The following is a 21,391-nucleotide window of genomic DNA, read 5'->3' as shown; positions in this document are numbered from 1 at the left end:
GCCTCAAGTGATCCGCCTGCCTTGGTCTCCCAGAGTGCAGGGATTACAGGCATGAGCTACCACACCTGGCCTACCTTAAGTTTTATGTACGACTGGAATTTGTCACCAGAGAACTTAACAGATGGTAGGCTAGAGGATACTCAGTCTAGGCTCCCAAACCAGTGCTACACGTTCTTCCTCAGCATCTCTTCCTGGCAAGTGGTCTTACTTCTTTCGCTTGTACTTTTCTAGTAGGGGGAACTTCCTGGTTTATAAATGCAAGCCATTACTTTTTCTTCTTCTTTTTTTTTAATAGCTTTAGTTAAAATTGATCTTTGTCATTTCTGCCTGGAGTTTGACCTCTCAGTCTACCTATGAATATATTCCTCCTTTCAAATAGCAGCTTATTTTAGGTATTTGAAATCTTAGAGTTTTATAGCAAGAAGGGGCTTTGAAACCTTCAGTCTGACCCTATGATGCTGTAGTTGAGAAAGTGAAGGGCAGAGAATTTATGAGTTTTTGCATACTCAGTGTCATGCCACCAGTCATTTGTTGGGAGAGCTGGATCCACAACCTGGTCTCCACATTTCTTTCTCAGACAACGCATGTTCTAAATACCAGGCTGCCTTAGTTTTCCTTAAATTAAGTGTCTTCAAATTTGTTCATTCAAAACTTGGAAATGAAGTAGACACTTTTTTAGTAAAAAGAATGGTCATCTGTTAAGGTCATCATGCTCCTGCATTTGATATCCTTGGATTTTATCTGCCCTTCTTTAGTTCAGTTCCATGAAATACTCAGGATCCACAAAGTTGGCCAAAGCTGCTTTCAGGAACTTTAAGGTTTGACATCATCCAGACGAATTTGAAGGGAGCAAAGATTTACCAAAGAGGAATTCATCAACTGATTTGCTGAATTTATATGCATGTCTTCTCTACATAGATCTTTGTTTTCAAAAGTATTTAAAAGCTTCATTAGGTTTTGTCCTGTTTCAGTGGAATATAGTGATTGCAAAACTTTAGGTTAGATGTGAGAAGTTGAATCTCTATCAGTTCCTGTGGATTCCATTATGACTGAATTTTTTTGGCCTGCTAGAGCAGGCCATTTCTCCTTTTGCATTGTCCTGATGCTGTACCTGAAGCCAAATGATAGAAAATTACAGAAGATGACAAGGATGGTTCCATGAGCATTTCTGACTGTAGAGAGAATAAAGGCAAATTATTCTTGTAGGTAAAAATCTCATACTTAACTTTCAAATATCCATGTGCACCAAAGAATACTTTATAGTGAATGAAAAGCTTTGCAGTTTTTTACAAACCTTAAGTCAGACTTTCTCAATCTTGGCAACCTTAGATTCTCAGCTATTGACATTTTGGGCTGGATAATTTTTTTGCTGTGAGGGGCTATGCTGTGCATTGTAGTGAGCCAAAACCACTTTCTGTTCAGAACTACTTGCTTAAGTCACTCTCAAGTACTAGAAAATGAAGTGGTTTTATGACAAAAATTAGTCACATTCAACTTACCTTGGAGAAAAGTCATAGATCTAGCGAGTAGATGTGTTCTTTCTTCTCTGTCAAAGCAGCCACCCCTCTGCAGGATGGCGAGGTGCAGTACAGTTTGACATTTGTTGCTGAATGAACCCTAAGTCAACTGGTGCTGGGAAGGAAGGAGGATCAGAGTTCAGTGTAAAGCCTGACAACAATGTTTTGATTTGGTTCTTCCTCTCCAGGTTTGATTTTATCCTTGATAATGTTGGCGGATCCACTGAAACATGGGCTCTAGATTTTCTCAAGAAATGGTCAGGAGCCACCTATGTGACTTTGGTGACTCCTTTCCTTCTGAACATGGACCGATTGGGTGTAGCAGATGGGATGTTGCAGACAGGAGTCACTGTAGGTTCGAAGGCATTAAAGGTAGGAAGAAGGGTCTTGGTTTGTGACTGCAAGCAGGTGCCTCCTGCTGCTAGAAATTGGTTTGCCACCTAGCCAGTTTCTCTTCTCTTGGAGGCTGCATAGCACAGTGGCTGCAAGCATGGACTCTTGAGTCACACTGACTGGGTTCAAATCTGACCTCTACTTAGTAGCTGTGTAACCCTGTGCAAGTTACTGAATGTCTCTAAGCCCAATCTCTTCAGCTATAAAATGAGGCTGATAATACATCTACCTTATGGCATTCTTGTAAGGATCAAATGAAGTAGTCCATATTGTAGACGTGGCACAATGCCTGGCACATAAAAAACTCTAATTAAATGTTAGCCTTTATTATTACCTATTGCCTCTCTTGATGACATCTGATGTTCTGTCTGTGCTTCCTTCTTGTCTCTACCTGATGGCCCTCTCTCTGTTTCATGTCTAAACACATACAGTCTCTTGTATATAAAGGTGAAAATCCACAGCTGCTGTTTTCATTGTACTGGGATAGACCAATGATTCCCAGACTGGGGCTTTCAGACCTTTAGAAGTCTATTAGTAAGAGAAGTTGTGCTTATACTTCAGTAAGCCTCCACTCATGCCTTTGCTGGGGTCATGTCAACTTCTTCTAACACTGCATATTCCATGTAAATTTGAAACTCCAGCTATTAATGGCATTATGGGAGTTCCTGGGACTTGGTTAGTCAGCCTGACTCTGAAACGGGGCCACTTTTTACTAAGGCTGTATAGAGCTCAACACTGAACACATCTCGCCCAAATTGCACACAATGGTGAGTGGTGACCTTGGAGATCAGGGCAGATCAGCTCAGTTACCAGACTAAGAGCAGAGCTTGGAGTCTACTCTCCACTTTACCTCGTAGGCTGTTGTCATCACATTGGGGACAGTGGCTTTTATAATTTCATGAGATAAACTGGTGGTAATTATAGCTCATTGGTTTAAAATATAAATTAATTAAAATGGAATATATGATAGAAAAAATAAAGATAGGCTGGGCACGGTAGCTTATGCATGTAATCCCAGCAATTTGGGAGGTAGAAATGGGAGGATTGCTTAAGTTTGAGGAGTTTGAGACCAGCCTGGTCAACATAGTGAGAACTCATCTCTACAAAAAAATTAAAAAATTAGCCAGGTGTGTTGGTGCACACCTATAGTTCCAGCTACTCAGGATGCTGAGGCTAGAGGATGGTTCGAGCTTGGGAGATGGAGGTTGCAGTGAGCCAAGATTGCACCACTCTACTCCAGCCTGGGCAACAGAGGAAGGCCTTGTCTCAAAAAAACAAAAAAATAAAAAACAACAAAAAAAAACTATTTTTTTTTTAGGCAAAATACTTGAGACTCAGGAAAAAGGCAGTAGAAAGTTCCTCGGTGGTGAAAAGGTTGTGAGTCACTGTGTCAGTCCAACCAACGCTGCCCCATGTTTGTGAGATGATCTTTAGCATTTTATTCTAGATATTAATTTGGGAGCTTTTGGGGGATGAAACTTAGAACTCTGGTCTCTTGAGTTCTGTGTGCTAACTAAATACTTGGAGGTCGTAACAAAGAGCTATGATGGAGGAGACCACGACTCAGTTCTTAGAAATATTATGGGTAATAGAGATGAACGAACCAAAGCCCTGCACTGTGGTGTTCTTTATTTCCGTTTGCTTCAGAAAGTAGCCAGAAACAGTGTCCACAGGGTACTTTGTGGTGAGAAAGGACTCTTAGCTGTCCTTTGTCTCTTCTTTCTCTTTCACAAAACCCAGATTTTCCAGTGCTTTAAAAGTAAGTTTAAGTTTTCTATAAGATTTCACAGTTTGTATTCCAGTGAGACCTCTTACAAGTCAACCTTCAGAGTTGTCCTTGAAGAGTAAAACAGGCACAGCTCTCTTCATTCTCTTTTTCTCCTGTTTGAAAGATGATAGTGGTAATCTCATGTGAAAACCTTTTAAGTAGTTTTCAGTGTCTTTCTGATTGTGCACGAAGTTGAAGCCTCATTGTCATGCTTCTGACTCTCCTGCCTGCTTTGGTTTACTTTCTTATAGTGGCCTGCAGGGGGAAAAACACAGACCTCTTGTAGCAAAATGTACAAATTCTGCTATTGCAGACCAAAAGTTTCACTTTACAGAGCCACATGCTGTGAAGAATTATAGATGTGGCACTTGTGACCATTTCTGTTCCTTTTTTAATACCCTAAACAGAATTACCAGAATGGTTTAATTATAGTCTATGAAGCCAGACATTAGGGAAAAGTATTTGAACAGACCTGTGATTGTCATTAACTGGATCCACAGTAAGCTTGGGACATTCTCAGTGCTTCTGGCACACATAAACCTTCAAACAGCTTTTTTCTTTTTCTTGTTTTGTAGAGACAAAGTCTTGCCATGTTGCCTAGGCTACTCTTGAACTCCTGGCCTCAATCCTCCCAGCTCTGTCTCCCAAAGTGTTGGGATTATAGGTGTGAGCCAGAGTGCCTAGCCTCTTCTTTTTAAGTTAGTTGCATAGACCAATGCATCCCAACATCTTTCATGCCATGACAGACATAGAAAATAATAGTATTTGATACAAAAATTAGTTGGGCATGGTGGTGCGTGCCTGTAATCCCAGCTATTCAGGAGGCTGAGGCAGGAGAATTGCCTGAACCCAGGAGGCGGAGGTTGCGGTGAGCCGAGATCATGCCATTGCACTCCAGCCTAGGTAACAAGAGCGAAACTCTGTCTCAAAAGAAAAGAAAATAATAGTATTTGAACAGCACATTGAGGCTGCCTTGGGTAATAGAGATGAACAAACCAAGCTCTGCTCCTCCAAGACCAGCCTATCTGGAGACTTCTACCTCCGGAAGCTATCCTGAGGGCTAAGGGGAGTCAATATCTCATCACACCAATTCTAGAGTAAGGTTGACTCTCTTTATAACTGTTGTCCTAGGGTAATTACTGATGATGAATCCTTTAACTCTCACAGGTTTTCTGGGTTAGATGATAGGTCTGTAGGGTCACTCACCCAGTTAGCCATCCTGGCACACTCTGTGGGAAGCTTTGCCTAGGCAACCACTTAATTTTTTCTTTCTTTCTACATTCTTAAACTGAATTGGTATTGTCTCAGTCTTTCCTCAATGAGCTTCACTTTCAGCACTGAACAAGTATTGGTAGAATACTTTCTATGTGTCAGGGATTTTATATACATTCTCATTTAATTCTTCCAACAATCCTGCAAGCTAGGTGGTGGTACCACCATCCTGCAGGGCAGGAAATGGGTAGCCTGACCAAAATAACATAACTCAAAAAACAAAAAAACACAAAATGCAACTAGTAAGTGCTGGGGTTGGAGGGATTCCATTGCATTTGCCAGCCTCATGCCATGGTAGTAGCTTATATCATACTGAGTGTAAGCTCAATGGAAAAGAAGTCTGAGCTCACCTCACAAGTTGTGGGTAGGTGTGGAGAGGGTGGCACTGTGATACTGGCTGCCCCTCTACTATCTCAGCTTGTTCCCACCTGATGAAGGTTTGGTTGGGCAGGTCATTGAGGTATCATGGAAAACCTCAGCTCATTTTTTGTTTCCATAGTGGCCCACCCTACCTTTGACCTGAAAAATAACAATTACAGCCTCGCACAGTGGCTCACACCTGTAATCCCAGCACTTTGGGAGGCTGAGGTGAGAGGATTGCTTGAGCCCAGGAGGTCAAAACCAGCCTGGGCAACATAGCAAGACCCTTTCTCAACTAAAGAAACAAAGAATAGCAATTACAAGTGGCTGTAAAGGGGTCATGAACCCTCTTGGTGTAAGATTTTTACTCGTCTTCATTTGGAGAGGTATTGCCCCAATTAGATGGCTTTTATTTGCCATAACTATAGGGAAAGATTCAGCCATGATGTATAAGGAACTTTGCACTTTGTTTTGCCTTTAAAGCCACTTTCTTCCTGTAAGAGCTGGGGGGAAAAAAACAAAACTGTGATTGGGCTTCTTGTCTAAGATCATATTTTGGTGACTTCTTGTCTAAGATCATATTTTGGTGACTTCTTATCTCCAAAACATTTTTTAATTTGGTGAAAACCTCTTCTGGTGCCTCTGGGCTTTATTCAAACCTTAGTCAGGAAAGCCCAGAGGTCTCAGCCCCTGATTTCTCCTGGGGAGGAAACTCATTTAGACGATCATTTTAAGGAAAGCTTTCCTGTGCTTACCTGTTCATCAGTTACAGTTTAGAGAAAGAGCCTGAGTGATATGGATATGTCTTTGTTCACTTATTTATGTATTAAACATGTATGGAGCATCCATTCTTTGTCAGTCATTGTGCTAAGGTGCTGTGCACACAACTCATTTTGTCAGCATGAAATGAGAAATGTTTGTTGTAGCCATCCAGAAAATGCTTTTTCCTAAATTTGCATTTAATCAGGTTTATCTTTTTCTATATTTGACATGTTTTGTTTTCCTATTTTTAGCATTTCTGGAAAGGAGTCCATTATCGTTGGGCATTTTTCATGGCCAGTGGTCCGTGTTTAGATGACATTGCAGAACTGGTGGATGCGGGAAAGGTACGTGCGCCTGGAAACCTGTATTAGAAGCCTTTGTATTTCTAGAGCTCCTCCTGTAGACCTGCCCACTGAGCCTTGTGGGTACTCCACAGAGGTGGCCTGCTCACCTGGCCTTATGCTGCCTTACATGGCCAAGTTTACATGCTGTGTCTTTGGTTTTGTCTGCATGGGAGGCATACACACAGACTGTTTCATCTGCATGATACTTTGACTAAAAGAGCTTCTCTCATTTCGTCAAACCCCCTTGGTTTAACAGATGAAGAGGTGGTCCCAGGGAGGTTGTATGATTCTCCCAGAGACACTTGGTTAGATCATAGCATGGCTGTGATCCACATTGGGCTGCTAGTATTTCATCAGATCCCCAGCTCTCCTGATTTCTAGGTGGGTATAATAAAATCGAGGGCAAATAAATAGTCCATCTGAGACAATCAGTGGCCAGGGTGAGGGTGGGTGAGGATTGTTGGGGATTTGAGTGAAGACAACTGGCTGGTGTACTCTGACTATGAGTGTCTGTTCTGCTGTGGACTCTGTGGGAACGGGATTTGCTTATCGTCTGGTCATCCTTTTCTGGATGTCGCAAGGCCTTTCAGGGATTCTGGGAGTTGAAAGCCTCCTCAGCTGCCACCTGTTTATTTGGGTTTTTACATGGTCTAAACCACCGTGATATCCCATCTCTGGAGGAATAACCCAGAAGGTGGTATTCTGGTGCTGATGTTTTTTATGTTTTTGAGAGATTATGTGGAATTATAGGATGGAGAACTTTGAGAAGGTTGTGTGAGATCTTAGATAGAGTGATTCTCATTTTACAGGTGAGAAAGCTGACTCACTGAGAAAAGGGCATGCTCAAACTTGCAGAAATGGGTGGAACGAAGCTGCATTCTCAGTGTTTGAAGCTGATTTGGGACTTCAGCCTACACTGCCTTATCTTTGTCACTTTGCAGAGGGCAGGGAATGGAGCTAGAGCAGGCCAGCATTAGCATTGTGTGAACCACTCTGAGACACTTGGGCAGAGCCCCTGGAGGTGGGCTTTCTTCTTCTGGCTCCTGCCTCTTGCTGGCGTATTTCATCTTTCCATTTTGATTTTGGAAAGGAATGTTTTTGGGAACTAATGGCTGCTTTTTATGTATTTAGGGTTTTTCTTCTTTCACAGCCAAGGAACAGTATAAGATAGAGGATGGTCTGTTACTGTTTCCCAAATATTTGGGTTCCAGGCTACGTGTCTTTTTGTGGACTTCTGAGTTTTGGTGTGTTCTGATAGGGACAGGGGCTCGGTGTTACTGTGACTGTGTAACTGCTTCTTCATAGGGTTCTCCCACATCCACAGGAATGCTTATTTTATTTCTAGGAAGAAGAGAATGAAGTATCATCAAGTAAGTGCTTCATGTGGTTGGAGCCCCATTATTAGAGAGGTCTTTGTCCTCCAGAAGTCCAGATTGTGCTGGTCCTGGTATCTGCTCCAGGCTATCCATCTGCTTACCACTCTGTTTTGTATTCAAAATACTGTGACTCTCCCTCTACCTGGAAATTACTGTTTATCCAACAGAGATGAGAGGTGACTTGTATATATCTATCTATTACATTTGGCAGATAACTTATAATGGCTAAAATAGAACCAGATTTTAAAAAGATGTCCTTGAAGTATTCTCCAGGACGTTGAGTGAGCAGATGTTCCTTGTGCTTTGATTCTAGTCTTCTACACAGGCTGTTTGGCATTGGAAATCATTCCTGACGGTGAAGGGTTCTGGGACCGGGAAGTTGGAATGTGACAGTGGATACCTTGATGAGGTCAGCTCTCTTGTCATGCCCCTGCTTCTGTGTGGATGTGAGAGGCCATTGCCTTTTTATCCTGGGAAATTAGAAAGAATAACACAACAGATCTTACTTATATGTTGTGTGGTTAGTCGATATTTGTTAAATTGGAGGAGATCATTTAAATTCTTCCACGCTTTGGCTGAGCGCTTAATGATTCTCTTTAGCAGGTAACTGTTAGAAGAGCCACAGTTGTTTTTTGATATGTAAAGCTGTGAAACAACAGAGCCCACTCTTTTTAAATACTTGTAACTTGGAAAAAATACATTCGTAAGGTTAGAAAACCCTAAAAATGGACAAAGTTATTTCAAGAAATCTTCCTTTGACTGCTATAACTCAGTCAGTAAGACTCTGCTTGTCAGATGCAACCAACATTACTAGTTTCTTGGGCATTCCAAAGATACTCTATCACAACAGGAAAAAACAGTTTTTTCCCTTTTTCTCTCTTTTCTTTCTTTCCTAACACACATGGATAACATACTCTTCTGAAACCTGCTTTTTAAAATTTTTTTTCCTAAAACAGCACATCTTCAACTTTGTTTTATGTCAGGATATAAAAGCTTTCTCATTCTTTTTTGTTAACAGCTGCATAGTATTTGTATGGGTGTACCATAATTTGTTTAATTTCAGTCTTTCGCAAATAATGCTTCAATGAATAACCTAATATTTATATTTAGTACCTAATTGTGTATTTAACCATTTCTTTTCTTGGAAATGGAATTGCTAAGTCCAAAGATGTGTGCATTTATAATTTTGATAATTTTTTTTTTTTGAGACAGAGTCTTACTCTGTTGCTGAGGCTGGAGTGCAGTGGTGTGATCTCAACTCACTGCAAACTCTGCCTCCTGGGTACAAGTGATTCTCCTGCCTCAGCCTCCTGAGTAGCTGGGATTACAGGTGCCCACCATAACACCTGGCTAAATTTTGTATTTTTAGTAGAGACTGGGTTTCAGCATGTTGGCCAGACTGATCTGGAACTCCTGACCTCGAATGATCCACCCGCCTTGGCCTCCCAAAATGCTGGCATTACAGGCGTGAGCAACCACACTTAGCCTTTGATAGATATTAAAATTGACAGCTTTTGAAAATCTAGTATGTATATTTAGTATCTAGAATTTCTCTTGTGACCTACCTTCTAGGCCCCTTCTCTCTTTCTTTACCCATCATCTTACCCTCTGAACCATGTTTACCTCATTAGAGACTTGTTTTTAAGAATGTGAAGATCTGGTACTGGTCACTTGTGATTTAAACTGTCTTAATAAAAATAGAATTTGACCTGGGCATGGTGGCTCATACCTGTGATTCCAGCTACTTAAAAACCTGAGGTGGGAGCATCACTTGGGCCCAGGAGTTCAAGACCAGCCTGGGCAACATAGGGAGACCCCATCTCACACACGCAAAAAAGAATCTGGATTAATGAGTATTACCGATAGAATCTAAATTCTGCTTGTTAGCCTTGCATGCCCCAGTAAAAATGGAGAAGCCACCGAGTTAATATCCACAATAATGAGCACTCTGTGTCAATCCGTTAATAGCATCATCCTTCTACTTTCTTATGAACACCAACCCTATCTTTGCTTTCTCCCAGTGCAGCACTCAGTAAATGTTTTTGGAATTAAGATTTCCTGCCTTTAATGTGCTTACTATTGTCAGGCTCAAAAGTGAAGAGGAGCTGAAGTTTCCGAAGCATGTGGGAACCTCGCAATCTGTTTTTCCTAGAGACCCGGTCTAAGGCATTGTTTTCACATGACTGTCATCAGGAAGGCTTATGCATGCGGTGGGACTCCATATTCATCCTATCTGGGCACAATTTCAGTGTGAATTTTAAGTTACCTAGTATTTTTATTCTATCTTAGATAAATGGTTGCAAACTGCAGCCTGTGGGCTACATTCAGTCTGAGGCCTGTTTTTGCAGATCCTCTGAGCTAAGAATGATTTTTACGTTTTTAGATTTGTTTAAAAAAAAAAAAAGGAACTTAGACCATTGAAGCCTTCAAAGCCTAAATTATTCACTATGTAGCGCTTTACAGAAAAAGTTTACCAATCAGCCAATCATTATCTTAAACTAATAGTTAGATGTTTTGTTGGGTTTGTTTTTTGTTTTTGTTTTTTTTTTTTGAGATGGAGTCTTACTCTGTCCCCAGGCGAGTGCAGTGACATGATCTTAGCTCACTGTAACCTCTGCCTCCCAGGTTCAAGTGATTCTCCTGCCACAGTCTCCCAAGTAGCTGAGACTACAGGTGCATGCCACCACACCCAGCGAACTTTGGTATTTCTAGTGGATATGGGGTTTCACCATGTTGGCCAGGATGGTCTCAGTCTCTTGACCTCATGATCCGCCTACCTCAGCCTCCCAAAATGCAGGGATTATGGGGGTAAGCCACTGTGCCTGGCCTTTTTTTTTTTTTGAGACAGAGTTTCACTCTTGTTGCCCAGGATGGACTGCAATGGTGAGATCTCGGCTCACTGAAACTTCAGCCTCCCAGGTTCAAGCACTTCTTCTGCCTCAGCCTCCTGAGTAGCTGGGATTACAGGCATGCGCCACCATGCCCAGCTAATTTTGTATTTTTAGGAGGGACGGGGTTTCTCCATGTTGGTCAGGCTAGTCTCGAACTCACAACCTCAGGTGTCCGCCTGCTCTGGCCTCCCAGAGTGCTGGGATTACACTGAAAACCAGTCACACCAAGGTGCAATTTACAGAAAAGGCAGAGGAGGAGCTGCTCTGCTGGCGAAGTGGTGGCAGGGAGTGACCCCCCCCGGCCCTGCAAATATTCTCTTTCCCTACAGCTGCTTCACACAGCCAAGGAGCCGTGGGCTCTTAGACACCGGTTTGCAAACCACTGTTCTAGGCTTTCTCAAAAAGAATGATTTATAATTAGCCCCTTAAGCATAATGGGTTGGTACTGACGTGCCTTATGCCTACAGTTTATTGGCATTTTCTCCTTAGCACAATAAACAGTTCCTGTTTTCATACTATTTAACACCCTTATTTTTTGGTTGGGGGAGATTAGCAACAATTCTATTCAGGTCATGCATATGTCATTGATTAACATACTCATAGACTAGAAAGAGGAAAACCTTACACTTGTCTACTGTCTTCATCCCTTCATCCCTTCATCCCCCATCCTGCTGCCATGTCACATTTGAAGGGACAGAGGCCCTAAGAAATTAAATGACGAGCTCAAGGTCATATAGTTAGGCAGGGCCCAGGTCTCATGACCCTTAGGACAGTTCCTTCTACAGCCTTCATTGTTTTCTGCTTAATTCATCATCCAGATATCGCTACATAGAGTTTGAATTCTTGGTATTTGACTCCATCATCTTGTATTGAGAAATTCAGTATCTTTCAAGACTGAGAGGAGGTGGTGGTGAGGCAGTCTTCAGATGATAGCTGCTACTAAGAAGGACTGTGTAACTGTTTTGAAGGAAAATATTTATACATATTTGCGTGTATATACATGTATTCGTTTTCTCTTGCTGTAACAAATTACTACGAATATGGTAGCTTAAGACAACACACATGTATTATCTTATAATAATAAGATTTTGGTCAGAAGTCCAAAATGGGTGGGCAGGGCTGCATTCCTCCCAGAAGCAGGGCTGTAGGGGAGAATCTGTTTCCTTGCCTTCTCCAGCTTCTAGAGGCCGTGCCTTCCTTGACTTGTGGCTACATCACTCCAGCCTCTGCTTCTGTTATCACATCTTTGACTCTAACCCTCCTGCCTTCCTCTTATAGGGACCTTCAGATTACACTGGGCCCGCTTGGATAATCCAGGATAATCTCTGCATCTCAGGATCCTTAATCACACCAGCAAAGTCCTTTTTCCATGTAAGGTGCCATATTCACATATTTCGGGAATTAGGATGTGAATTTCTGTGGGGGCCATTATTCTGCCTACCACAATGTATAAAATACCTCAAAGGACACAAAAGGAACTGGAGATATTGGTTGCTTCTGAGGAAGGAAACTAGGTGGCTGGAAATCAAGTATGGGAGGAAGATCTTTTTTTTTTTTTTTTTTTTTGAGGCAGGGTCTCGCTTTGTCACCCAGGTTGGAGTGTAATGGTGTGATCTCAGCTCACTACAGCCTCTACGTCCTGGGCTCAAGCAGTCCTCCTACCTCAGCCCCCCATGTAGCACTACCCAACACTACTTCTTGGACAGGTATGCCCCTAACCAGCTAAATTTTTTGTAGAGATAGGGTTTTGCCGTGTTGCTCAGGCTGGTCTCGAACTCCTGAGCTCAAGCGATCTGACTGCCTGGGCCTCGCCAAGTGCTGGGATTATAGGTGTGAACCACTGCACTTGACCAGAAAGACCTTTTCCTATTGAGCCTTCTGATGTTAGGAGCTTAATGTTCACAGATATATTCAAAATCTCAGATGCCAGCCAAGCAAGTGATAGAGATTTCTCAGTTTCTTTCTTTATTTTAGCCAGCATCAGAATAGTTCCTATGCAGCATGTTTGAGTTCAATTCAAAGCATTTACCAAAGGCCCACTAGCACTTCTTGACCGAGTAGATGGTGGAGAAATGTGTTGGTCACACTGAGTTGCTTTTTGAGCAGCACTGTCCTCTAGAACTTCCTGCAGTGATAAAAATGTTCTTTGTCTGCAGTATTCACTGTGGTGGCCACTAACTAAGCCACTCGTGACTACTGAACACTTGAAATGTAGCAAATGCAACTTGAGAGACTGATTTTCTTTTTATTTACTTACTTTTGATTAACTTAAATAGTCATGTGTCTAGAGGCTACCATATTGGATATTGCAGCTTCAGAGAAAAAATGTAATGAGTTCTGAGGTAGGTGATTTCCCAGGCCCGTCTTGAATAGCTGGGCCCTCATTTAGCAATGAAGTACATTCTAAACTTTAAGTCCTTATTACCACTGGATTTTGATTAGGGACGGAAGGTAATGATTAGGGACTGAATCCCTATGACCACTGGAAGAGGGCTGCCTCACTTGATGTGGCAAGTTTCTCATGGATCTCATGGCCTCAATGCTTCTGAAGTTTTTGTGATGCTGGTGAAATTGTTTCTATGAGGAAATTTATCTGGGGTTTCTCCGCTCACCTTCTGGCTTTCGGAACTACATGTTTTAGGAGTGCCTAGAGACAAGTCCCTGACACTTTCCCAAATGGGCACATTTACTCCCTTGGAGAGTTCCCCCGCCCACCATCCCCCTCCTCTCTCACTCCATCTTCCAGTTTTGAGTTTGCCATCTGGGGCAGGAAGTTTCCAAGAAACAGCAACTGAGAGCAAAATTTACCTCTTCCTTTTGTCCTCTTCTTATCTAAAGGTAGACTAAGTCCCCTTCTTCCTCTTTACCCCAACTTTGGAAATATTGAACCTATCGCAGAGGTCAGGGGCATACCTGTCCAAGAGGTAGTGCTGGAACTGCGGTCCTGGTGCCTGTCCACAGGTGTGTGGATTTGGACTCAGACCAGGAGCCCTTAGGTCTTCCTTGGTGTTTGCCACCTGTCAGCATCCCCTCACACACCTCACCCTCTGAGACCTGCAGCCTCTGTGCCTGGTGGAAGAAGAGGCCAAGGGTCTAGGAAAAGAAGTGGAACAGACTGTGACTCCCCAGATTATATCCCTCCCATGCAGTAATGACGTTAGGAGTCCTGCGTCCTTGTTTTGGCTTTGTTGTTGACAGCTCTGATCTTGCACTTACCACGCAGTCACTTGCACTTCAGTTTCCCAGTCTGTCAAAAGAGGCCCACTCAGATATGTTAACTCTATTGTTTTGTGATTCTCACTGGGAAAACAGGAATTGGGGAAAAACTTCTGCCTGCTGCCATGCCTGCCTAGACAGTGTCCTTCATCAGCAGCCTCATGCTCTTTCAGTAGTGAGAGGTTTTCTGTACTGTCTTCCCCTCAAGTGTTAGAGCCGGTTTTTGCCTCAGCAGGAAGGAGGATTTGCCCAGCAGCTGGTAAGCAGCAAAATTCCAAGGCCATGTCCAGAGAGATTGAGGTTCCCGTTGTCCCTACATTCTCACAGAAGGGACGTCAGACAGCAGGTGCCAAATCTTGGGGCTTGTCTTGGTTCAGCCTTTGTTTCAAGGATGCAAGGCACAATCAGGACCCCACACTTGGATCCAAGACTGAATGAGGGCTGCTCCTGTGGGCGTGTCCTGGCCGGCAGTGAGCCTCGTTTCCGCGCAGTGGGAAGCATGGGGTTGAGCCTGCCCGCTTTATAACAGGGCTCCCTGTGCCAGGTGGACTATAGCAGCGTCATCACATAAACGTTCCCACTTCACTGCGAGTAACCTTTCTTTCCCCTCTCTGGATTTTAACTCTGATCCCTTTGTCCTTAACAAACAAGTATTCTAAGTCTGATGTGAGGCTGTACATAGACACTCTCTCATTATCCCGTTAATCTGTGTTTGCTGTCATGGATTCAGCCAACAGTGGCATTTGCCCGCCTTCAATTCGAAACCTTTTTTTCCATTGTCACTTACGGGAATTGCTGAATGACCCATTATGCCGTGGTCAGCCCTCTCGGGTTATTTGCCACAATAGGCCTGACCAGCCAGATTAAAGTGTGCAGTAACTGCAAGCTGCCTGTGTCATCAGTTCAGGATGTGTCCCCGGTCAGAGCTCTAAGCTGAACATAGCTAGATGAGCCCAGGCAGTTCATTCTGGAGTTCAGCCTGTTTTGTGTACCTGCTCTGGATTAGTGCCTTAGGAGGCAGACACTTTTGGGTATGTGCACGGTACAAATTAGGGATCCCAAGAATAAGGTAAGAGGCTGGGTGAGCCCCACTTTAGGGTATATACAGATCACGGGGGAAGCATTGTCTCTGCCCCAGCCCTACAGGTTCTCATGTAGCTGTTCTAACAGGAGGCCTTGGACTCTGCATTTTAAGCATGCATTCAGTTGATTCCTTTTCCAGGTAAACAGCATCCTGAAAACAGTGTCCCAGGGGCTTTAGGGGAGTGATGGGTTCAGGTTTCATGTAGGACATACAGGAAACGTTTTTTTGTTGTTGTTGTTTTTTTTGAGACAGAATCTTGCTCTGTTGCTTATGCTGGAGTCCAGTGGTGTGATCTCACTGCAACCTCAGCCTCCCAGGTTCAAGCAATTCTCCTGCCTTAGCCTCCCAAGTAACTGGAATTACATACAAGTGCCCTCCACCACACCCAGCTAATTTTTGTATTTTTAGTGGCAATGGAGTTTTGCCATGTTGGCCAGGCTGGTCTCAAACTCCTGACCTCAGGTGATCCACCTGCCTTACCCTCCCCAAGTGCTGGGATTACAGATGCAAGCCACTGTGCTGGGCCAGGAAACATTAATGCATTCCATTCTATAACATTAATGCAGCCTACCCTAAAGTGGGACTCACCACAGCCCTTTCTTTGCCTTATTCTTGGAAAGAATGGAAGACAAATAGGCTTCATCTCATAAGCCAGCTCAGAGCAGTTAAAGTGGCTGTGGTGGTGAAAAATCTGAGGTCATGCTCAGCTTGCAGGGGATCAGCAAGTAGTGATGTCCCCCATAGGCGTGGATGGCACCCACATACTGCACATCTGTGATCTTGGTGGCTGGATGCAGGGCCTAGAGACCAGGTCCTCAGCTGGCACAAGGAAGGCAGGCCAACATGCAGGCTGTGATAAATCCCAACAGTCCTTGGCCACCTTTCCCTTCAAGGTTTTGGGGGTAAGTGTACACAGCAGCAGATGCTATAGGAAAGACTCAGTACATAGTGGTGACAGCAGACAGTGGCACCAGATTGAATCCTGACTCGCCATTTAGCAGAAGTGTGACATTGGGCAACTTATTTAACTCTGTCTTGATTTATTCATCCGTAAAATAACAGTATCTACGTCAAACAATGGTTATGGGGATTAAATGAGATGAAATCTATAGAGCCCCTAAAACAGTGTCTGGTACATAGTGAGGCCAGAATGTGCCAGCTATTGCTTTTATTATGACCTTATTGTGATTTGTGGGCACAAAAGTATTTCCAGCTTTTTGAAGAAAGGAACTTTGGAGTGTAAGATGCTTTTCTGGTGGCTGGGCTGTGAGATTCATCCAAGAGGAAGGTTCATCAGATGCATCTGAATGTCATGAGAACACTTCTTCCTCTTGTAAAAGGAAAAGCGTTGTAAAATCTATAGTTGGCTTATGCCTTCTGATAACTTATCCCTGCCAGTGGAGCTATGGGAGGCAGGCCACTGATATCCAGTGAACAATTACTGATTTTTGCTTAAAGTTTTGAAAAGGAAGAATTCAGTTGGATTTTTGCATGGAGAGAGAGGATGTTACCTGGGACCTAGTTTCAGAAGGAGGTTGCGGGCCGTACTGATAGTACAGTGAAAAGACCCAGCAGCATTGAAACATTTATGAACTGGCTGGAACGGCTTTCTTGTAAATTGTAACCAGCTGCACCGTCGTTTAGCAAAGACTGCCAGGGCAGCTCCAGGGCCAAGTATTCCTGAAGCCCAGGAAGCTCACATATGGTGCTTTTTTTCCCACTTATCTTATTAGTTTTCACCTAAGTGACCTGATTAAGCTCCTACTATATGTCTAGCATGATGCTTGGTGTTGTGGGGGATGCAGATGAAGTGGCCTAGTCCCCTGTCCCACAGGTACTTTATGCTCTGGTTGGGCAGATATGCCAGACACTTAACAAATCACACACACACACACACACACACACACACACACACACACACTTTCCATGCACTCTTTTTTTTTTTATAAGACGGGGTTTCACAATGTTGGTCTGGCTGGTCTTGAACTCCCAACCTCAGGTGATCTGCCTGCCTTGGCCTCCAAAGTGCTTGGATTACAGGCGTGAGCCACTACGCCAGGCCTCCATGCACTCTTTAAGGAATTTAAGGAGCCAGGCGGATACGTACAGCAAGGACCTTGGGATGCCTCTTTGGTATCTACCATACACCGCAGAGTGGCTGAGATGTGTACTCAGCTGTAACAAGTGCAGATGGAGGAAGGCCACATGGTTCCTGTGGTAGCTGAAAGGAATAGCACATTGCAAACTGGGGCATGAGGAATGACAGTGTGAGACCTGGGTGGTAGAGTTTTCAAAGGAGAGGGATTTCTGGGCTGATTGACTCGTACCAGCAGAGGCACAAACATACTATGTGGAGAAAATGACAGGTAGACTGGATAAAGTCTGGACTCTGGATGAGGGCTGAGTCAGGATGGGTGTGGTCTTTGAATGCCAGAGTGGGAACTGTTGAAGGGTTCTGAGTAAGAGATTGACAGAACAGCGAGAAGTAAGACCAGGCAGTGGGGTGGGAGGGGCGTTAAGGAGAGATGCAGTAGTGAGGCAGGAGTGGAGGCAGTCTCACGGCTCATGTGAGAACCTGACCTGGGTCCACTGGAGAGAGACTCCAGAGACTGGCTTGAGAGGCACTGTGAAGAAGGTAATTACCAATGTCATCTGCCTTGGAAGATGAAGTTTTTTATATTCATTAGTCAACCTCTTATGTTTTACAGATCCGGCCAGTTATTGAACAAACCTTTCCTTTTTCTAAAGTTCCAGAAGCCTTCCTGAAGGTGGAAAGAGGACACGCCCGAGGAAAGACTGTAATTAATGTTGTTTAAATAAATATGCGGTTTAGTGATTGTTGGCTTCCTTATTTGGTAAGTGCCTGTGTGCCCACATTTTTTTCTAGCCATCCCTTTCAAACATTTTTTTCCAGATTAGATTATAAATTCCACACACACTATTTTAAAACACACACACACACTATTTTGGTCAGTAATTAATACAAAAATATCAGCACTTGGACTTGTCTGTAGTCAATAAAAATTCCAGATTGTTTTTTTCAAGCTGTTCTTTCACACGGGCTTTGCAGGTTCCTGTGGCACCCTCTATTTTACCAGCTCGACCGACTTTGTCTTTTTGAGATGGTCTCACTCCGTCACCCAGGCTGGAGTGCAGTGGCGTGATCACAGGTTACTGCAGCATCGACCTTAAGCAGTTCTGCTGCTTCAGCCTCCCAAGTAGCTAGGACTACAGGTGTGCACTACCACACCCAGATAATTTTTTTGTATTTTTAGGTTTCGCCATGTTGCCCAGGCTAGTCTCAAACTCCTGGGCTTAAGTGATCTACCCACCTCCGTCTCCTAAAGGGCTGGGATTACAGGTGAGCCACCGTGCTGGGCCTGATTGACTTAATGTTTGTACAGTACTAAAACTTTCAGTGTCTGGATGGATGTCGGCATGAAGAGGTAATTTAAAGCTGGTTCCTTCTTGAATTCTTCACTGAGCACCTTTCTAACCAGCCAAGGTTTCCTTTTTTCTTTCTTCACAATATCGTGGTCACCACAGCTCTTAAAGTTGTAAATCTCTTAGCATCATATATAAAAATCTGACTGGTGATTCATTTGTTTATGCTCTTAATATTGAAAAGTGAGGACACAGTTTCTAACTTTTTAAAACCCTTACATCCTGCGTAAGGGTTAGGCCTGTTTCAGCAATGGAAACATGCTTCTCCCAGGGCTTTTCCATGGAAATTGCAGCCATTCCAATGGAACCCAAAGCTCGCCACTTTGATGTCAAATGTTTACATTTAGGGAGCTCACCAGTCAACCCGTTGCAGTATACGCTTTTGAATCTCTGTTCATTCATGGTGTTTTTACTTCCTAATATACTCATCCTCAGTATTGCACCTGAAACACTTGCTTTTAACTTTTGATGTAGACCTGTTTTGAGATTTCTGCTTGGTTTATTCCTGTTAGACACTCATTTGGTAGCATATACGTTAGATGTAAGCTTTTCTCTAGAATTGCTGGTCTGGTCTAACTACTGATTTATTTCAAAAGAAAAAAAATCTGATTTTTCAGGTGTAAATACCAGCTGCCCTTGACTTCATCTGGAGGGCTCCCAGGTGGTAGTGGGAGTAAAATACTTGAGCCAGGATCTCATTCATCATCGTTTACCACTCTCAGAAACTGGAGTTTGGAAAGAGGGTGGTCCGCTGTTATACCAGCACTCCTCAAACCTGCTCCAGCCTAATCAGGCAGTTGTTTCTAATCTGCTGGCTGACTCTGAAGGGTTAGATGAGGGCTGAATGCACTCTCAGATTGCATCAACATAGTTAACCAGAAACAAATTTATTTAAGAGATCAGTTCAGCACAGGCTATTGTAGAATGTCTTGCCCCACCATATTGTAATGGTATGCACAATAAGGCCTAAAATCAGAGCTATACATCTAGGAACAAGACAGACATGGTGGATGCTGTTGCACATGTGCCAATACTATTTCAAAACAAGATAAACTTATTCTAATGACCATAACTGCCTACCATAGACTCCAAAGCTGATCAGAGTTTCTAATTTTGGAATTAGAAACACACTTGAACAGATGGAAAGGAAACAAGTTGTTCTACCTGTGACAGGAGCAGCAGTATTAAGTGATGAGGACAAAAAGAGGAAGAATATATTCAAGGAAATGCTTAGCGCTTTTGTTTAACGCTAGAACCCACTGTTTTGAAGAGCAGTGTATGGGCCGGTGTCTTGTCGGCAGTTAAGCAGTCTGTTTGCATTCTTGAAATGCTTACTGCAGTTGAGGGTTCCAAGATTGCTTGAAGATTGATTTGATTCCAGTCAAATCATGAGTTCCAAGACTTGACCAGCAACATCCCTGAAGGTCTCTTTTCCTTCACTTTCTGGGGATAATTAATTGCTGTCATCCTCTTGAGCCTTTCTCACCCCATTTAGCGGCTACAGTGACCTCAAGACCTGAGGCTGTCCACCAACAGTTGTAGCCTGAAGCATGGCTGTAGAACACTGTAGGGAAGGCAGCCCCATGCAGGCCATATGCAGATGCAGCTGGATAGGAGGGCAAGAAATGAGGCTAAAAAATCTGAGTTTAGCAAAAAAGTCTGTAACATTGCTTCAGCACTTATAGATGAGTAAGGATGGCTCATAAATTAGGTCATGATAATAGTGTTCCAGTAGCAGCTATAAGAAAGGCATTAAACAACACTCATTTGTGATATTCTAGAGCTGCCCATGGATGAGTTAAAATAATTCAAATCCTGGCTGGGTACAGTGTCTTGGGCCTGTAATCCCAGCATTTTGGGAGGCTGAGGCGAGCGGATTGCTTGGGCCCAGAAGTTTGAGGCCAGCCTAGGCAACATGGTGAAACCCCATCTCTATAAAAAATACAAAAATTGGCTGGGCATGGTGGTGTGTGCCTGTAGTCCCAGCTACTTGGAAGGCTGAGGTGGGAGGATCTCCTGAGCCTAGGGAGGTAGAGGCTACAGTGAGCCGTTGACTGTGCCACTGCACTCCAGCCTGGGTGACAGAGTGAGACCCTGTCTCAAAAAATAAGTGTTATCAGACTTGGACATTAAGTTTTGTAAATGTATTACTTTTCAATATTAAGGAAGGTAGTATTTTGTTTGTATCTAAAGTTTCTGAAATGTCTGAATACCTAAGACTTTCCAGAAAGTGTTTAAGGCCAAGAACCAAAATTAGCAAAATTAGGCCAAATAAAGTATTTCTTCTTAGATGCTAAACAGTTCTCTTTCAAACTGAAGCCTTTATCTTACCCTTTAAAGTGTAAGGGCTTTTTGTAGGTCCACAAAGTTGGTAAATTTGTTCCAGTTCTCTCCTGTCACTGTCTTTGGACATAATTTAAAATGTACACAGTCTTGAAGTCTTGATATAACATTTTAAAAAATCACCCAGAAGCTGCTAATTAGGCAGCCTGTTTAAGCAGCTACCAGAAGTGAAGGAAGGGCAAGAAATGAAAGGAGGACAAATTATTGTTTAAAGCTGTGATAGTCTTTTGAAACGATGAGTAAGTTCTCTGAGTCATGGCAGCGTGATTTAAGGTTGAATTTGGAATCAGTAAAGGAGGAGTCGATCCAGTTTCCAGTTGGCTCTGCTGTCAGCATTGTCCTTTTTAAAAAACAAGGTGGCTGGAAGGACCTCCAGAAGATTTTCTTCCTTCTTTGTTCAGGTTTATAGAACCATGGCTTCCCATACTTGTGTAAACTTCTCTTTGCTGACAGTGTTGAGGATGATGTGATTTTGATCATACTGTGTACCCCCTAAAAGAAAGAAAGGAACATAATAAAAGATGAATGTGCCCATGGGGAAGGGTCTACAGCAAACACAATGTATCCCAACACCAGTACGGCAAAAGTAAACACGTAAACAAGGTATAGAACTGCGTGCCT

The 21,391-nt window shown here is 43.1% G+C and overlaps 2 protein-coding genes across 9 annotated transcripts in view; one reads left to right on the top strand and one right to left on the bottom strand.

Moving 5' to 3' along the window:
- The window catches only part of RTN4IP1 (reticulon 4 interacting protein 1), a 56,600-nt gene extending 38,781 nt beyond the window's left edge, over window positions 1-17,819 (top strand). For 5 of the 8 annotated variants that reach the window (XM_035296425.3, XM_035296424.3, XM_035296423.3 and 2 more), the window contains 4 exons: window positions 1,706-1,889; window positions 6,324-6,416; window positions 8,106-8,201; window positions 17,692-17,819. In XM_035296425.3, the coding sequence (XP_035152316.2) occupies window positions 1,706-1,889; window positions 6,324-6,416; window positions 8,106-8,201; window positions 17,692-17,799 (481 nt within the window). In that variant the 3' untranslated portion in view covers window positions 17,800-17,819. The remainder of the gene's footprint in view (window positions 1-1,705; window positions 1,890-6,323; window positions 6,417-8,105; window positions 8,202-17,691) is intronic. The other 3 variants (XM_078369893.1, XM_078369891.1, XM_002746875.6) reach the window with 1 other exon arrangement.
- Window positions 17,820-19,295: 1,476 nt separating this feature from the next.
- Window positions 19,296-21,391, bottom strand: part of CRYBG1 (crystallin beta-gamma domain containing 1) — a 229,099-nt gene continuing 227,003 nt past the window's right edge. Inside the window, exon 22 of the mRNA XM_017971289.4 lies at window positions 19,296-21,262. Coding sequence (XP_017826778.4) covers window positions 21,174-21,262 — 89 coding nt within the window. The 3' untranslated portion in view covers window positions 19,296-21,173. The remainder of the gene's footprint in view (window positions 21,263-21,391) is intronic.

The sequence above is a fragment of the Callithrix jacchus genome, chromosome 4 (assembly GCF_049354715.1).
Source record: "Callithrix jacchus isolate 240 chromosome 4, calJac240_pri, whole genome shotgun sequence".
In the NCBI taxonomy this organism is placed as follows: Eukaryota; Metazoa; Chordata; class Mammalia; order Primates; family Cebidae; genus Callithrix; species Callithrix jacchus.
This window is presented reverse-complemented; position numbering and strand designations above follow the sequence as displayed.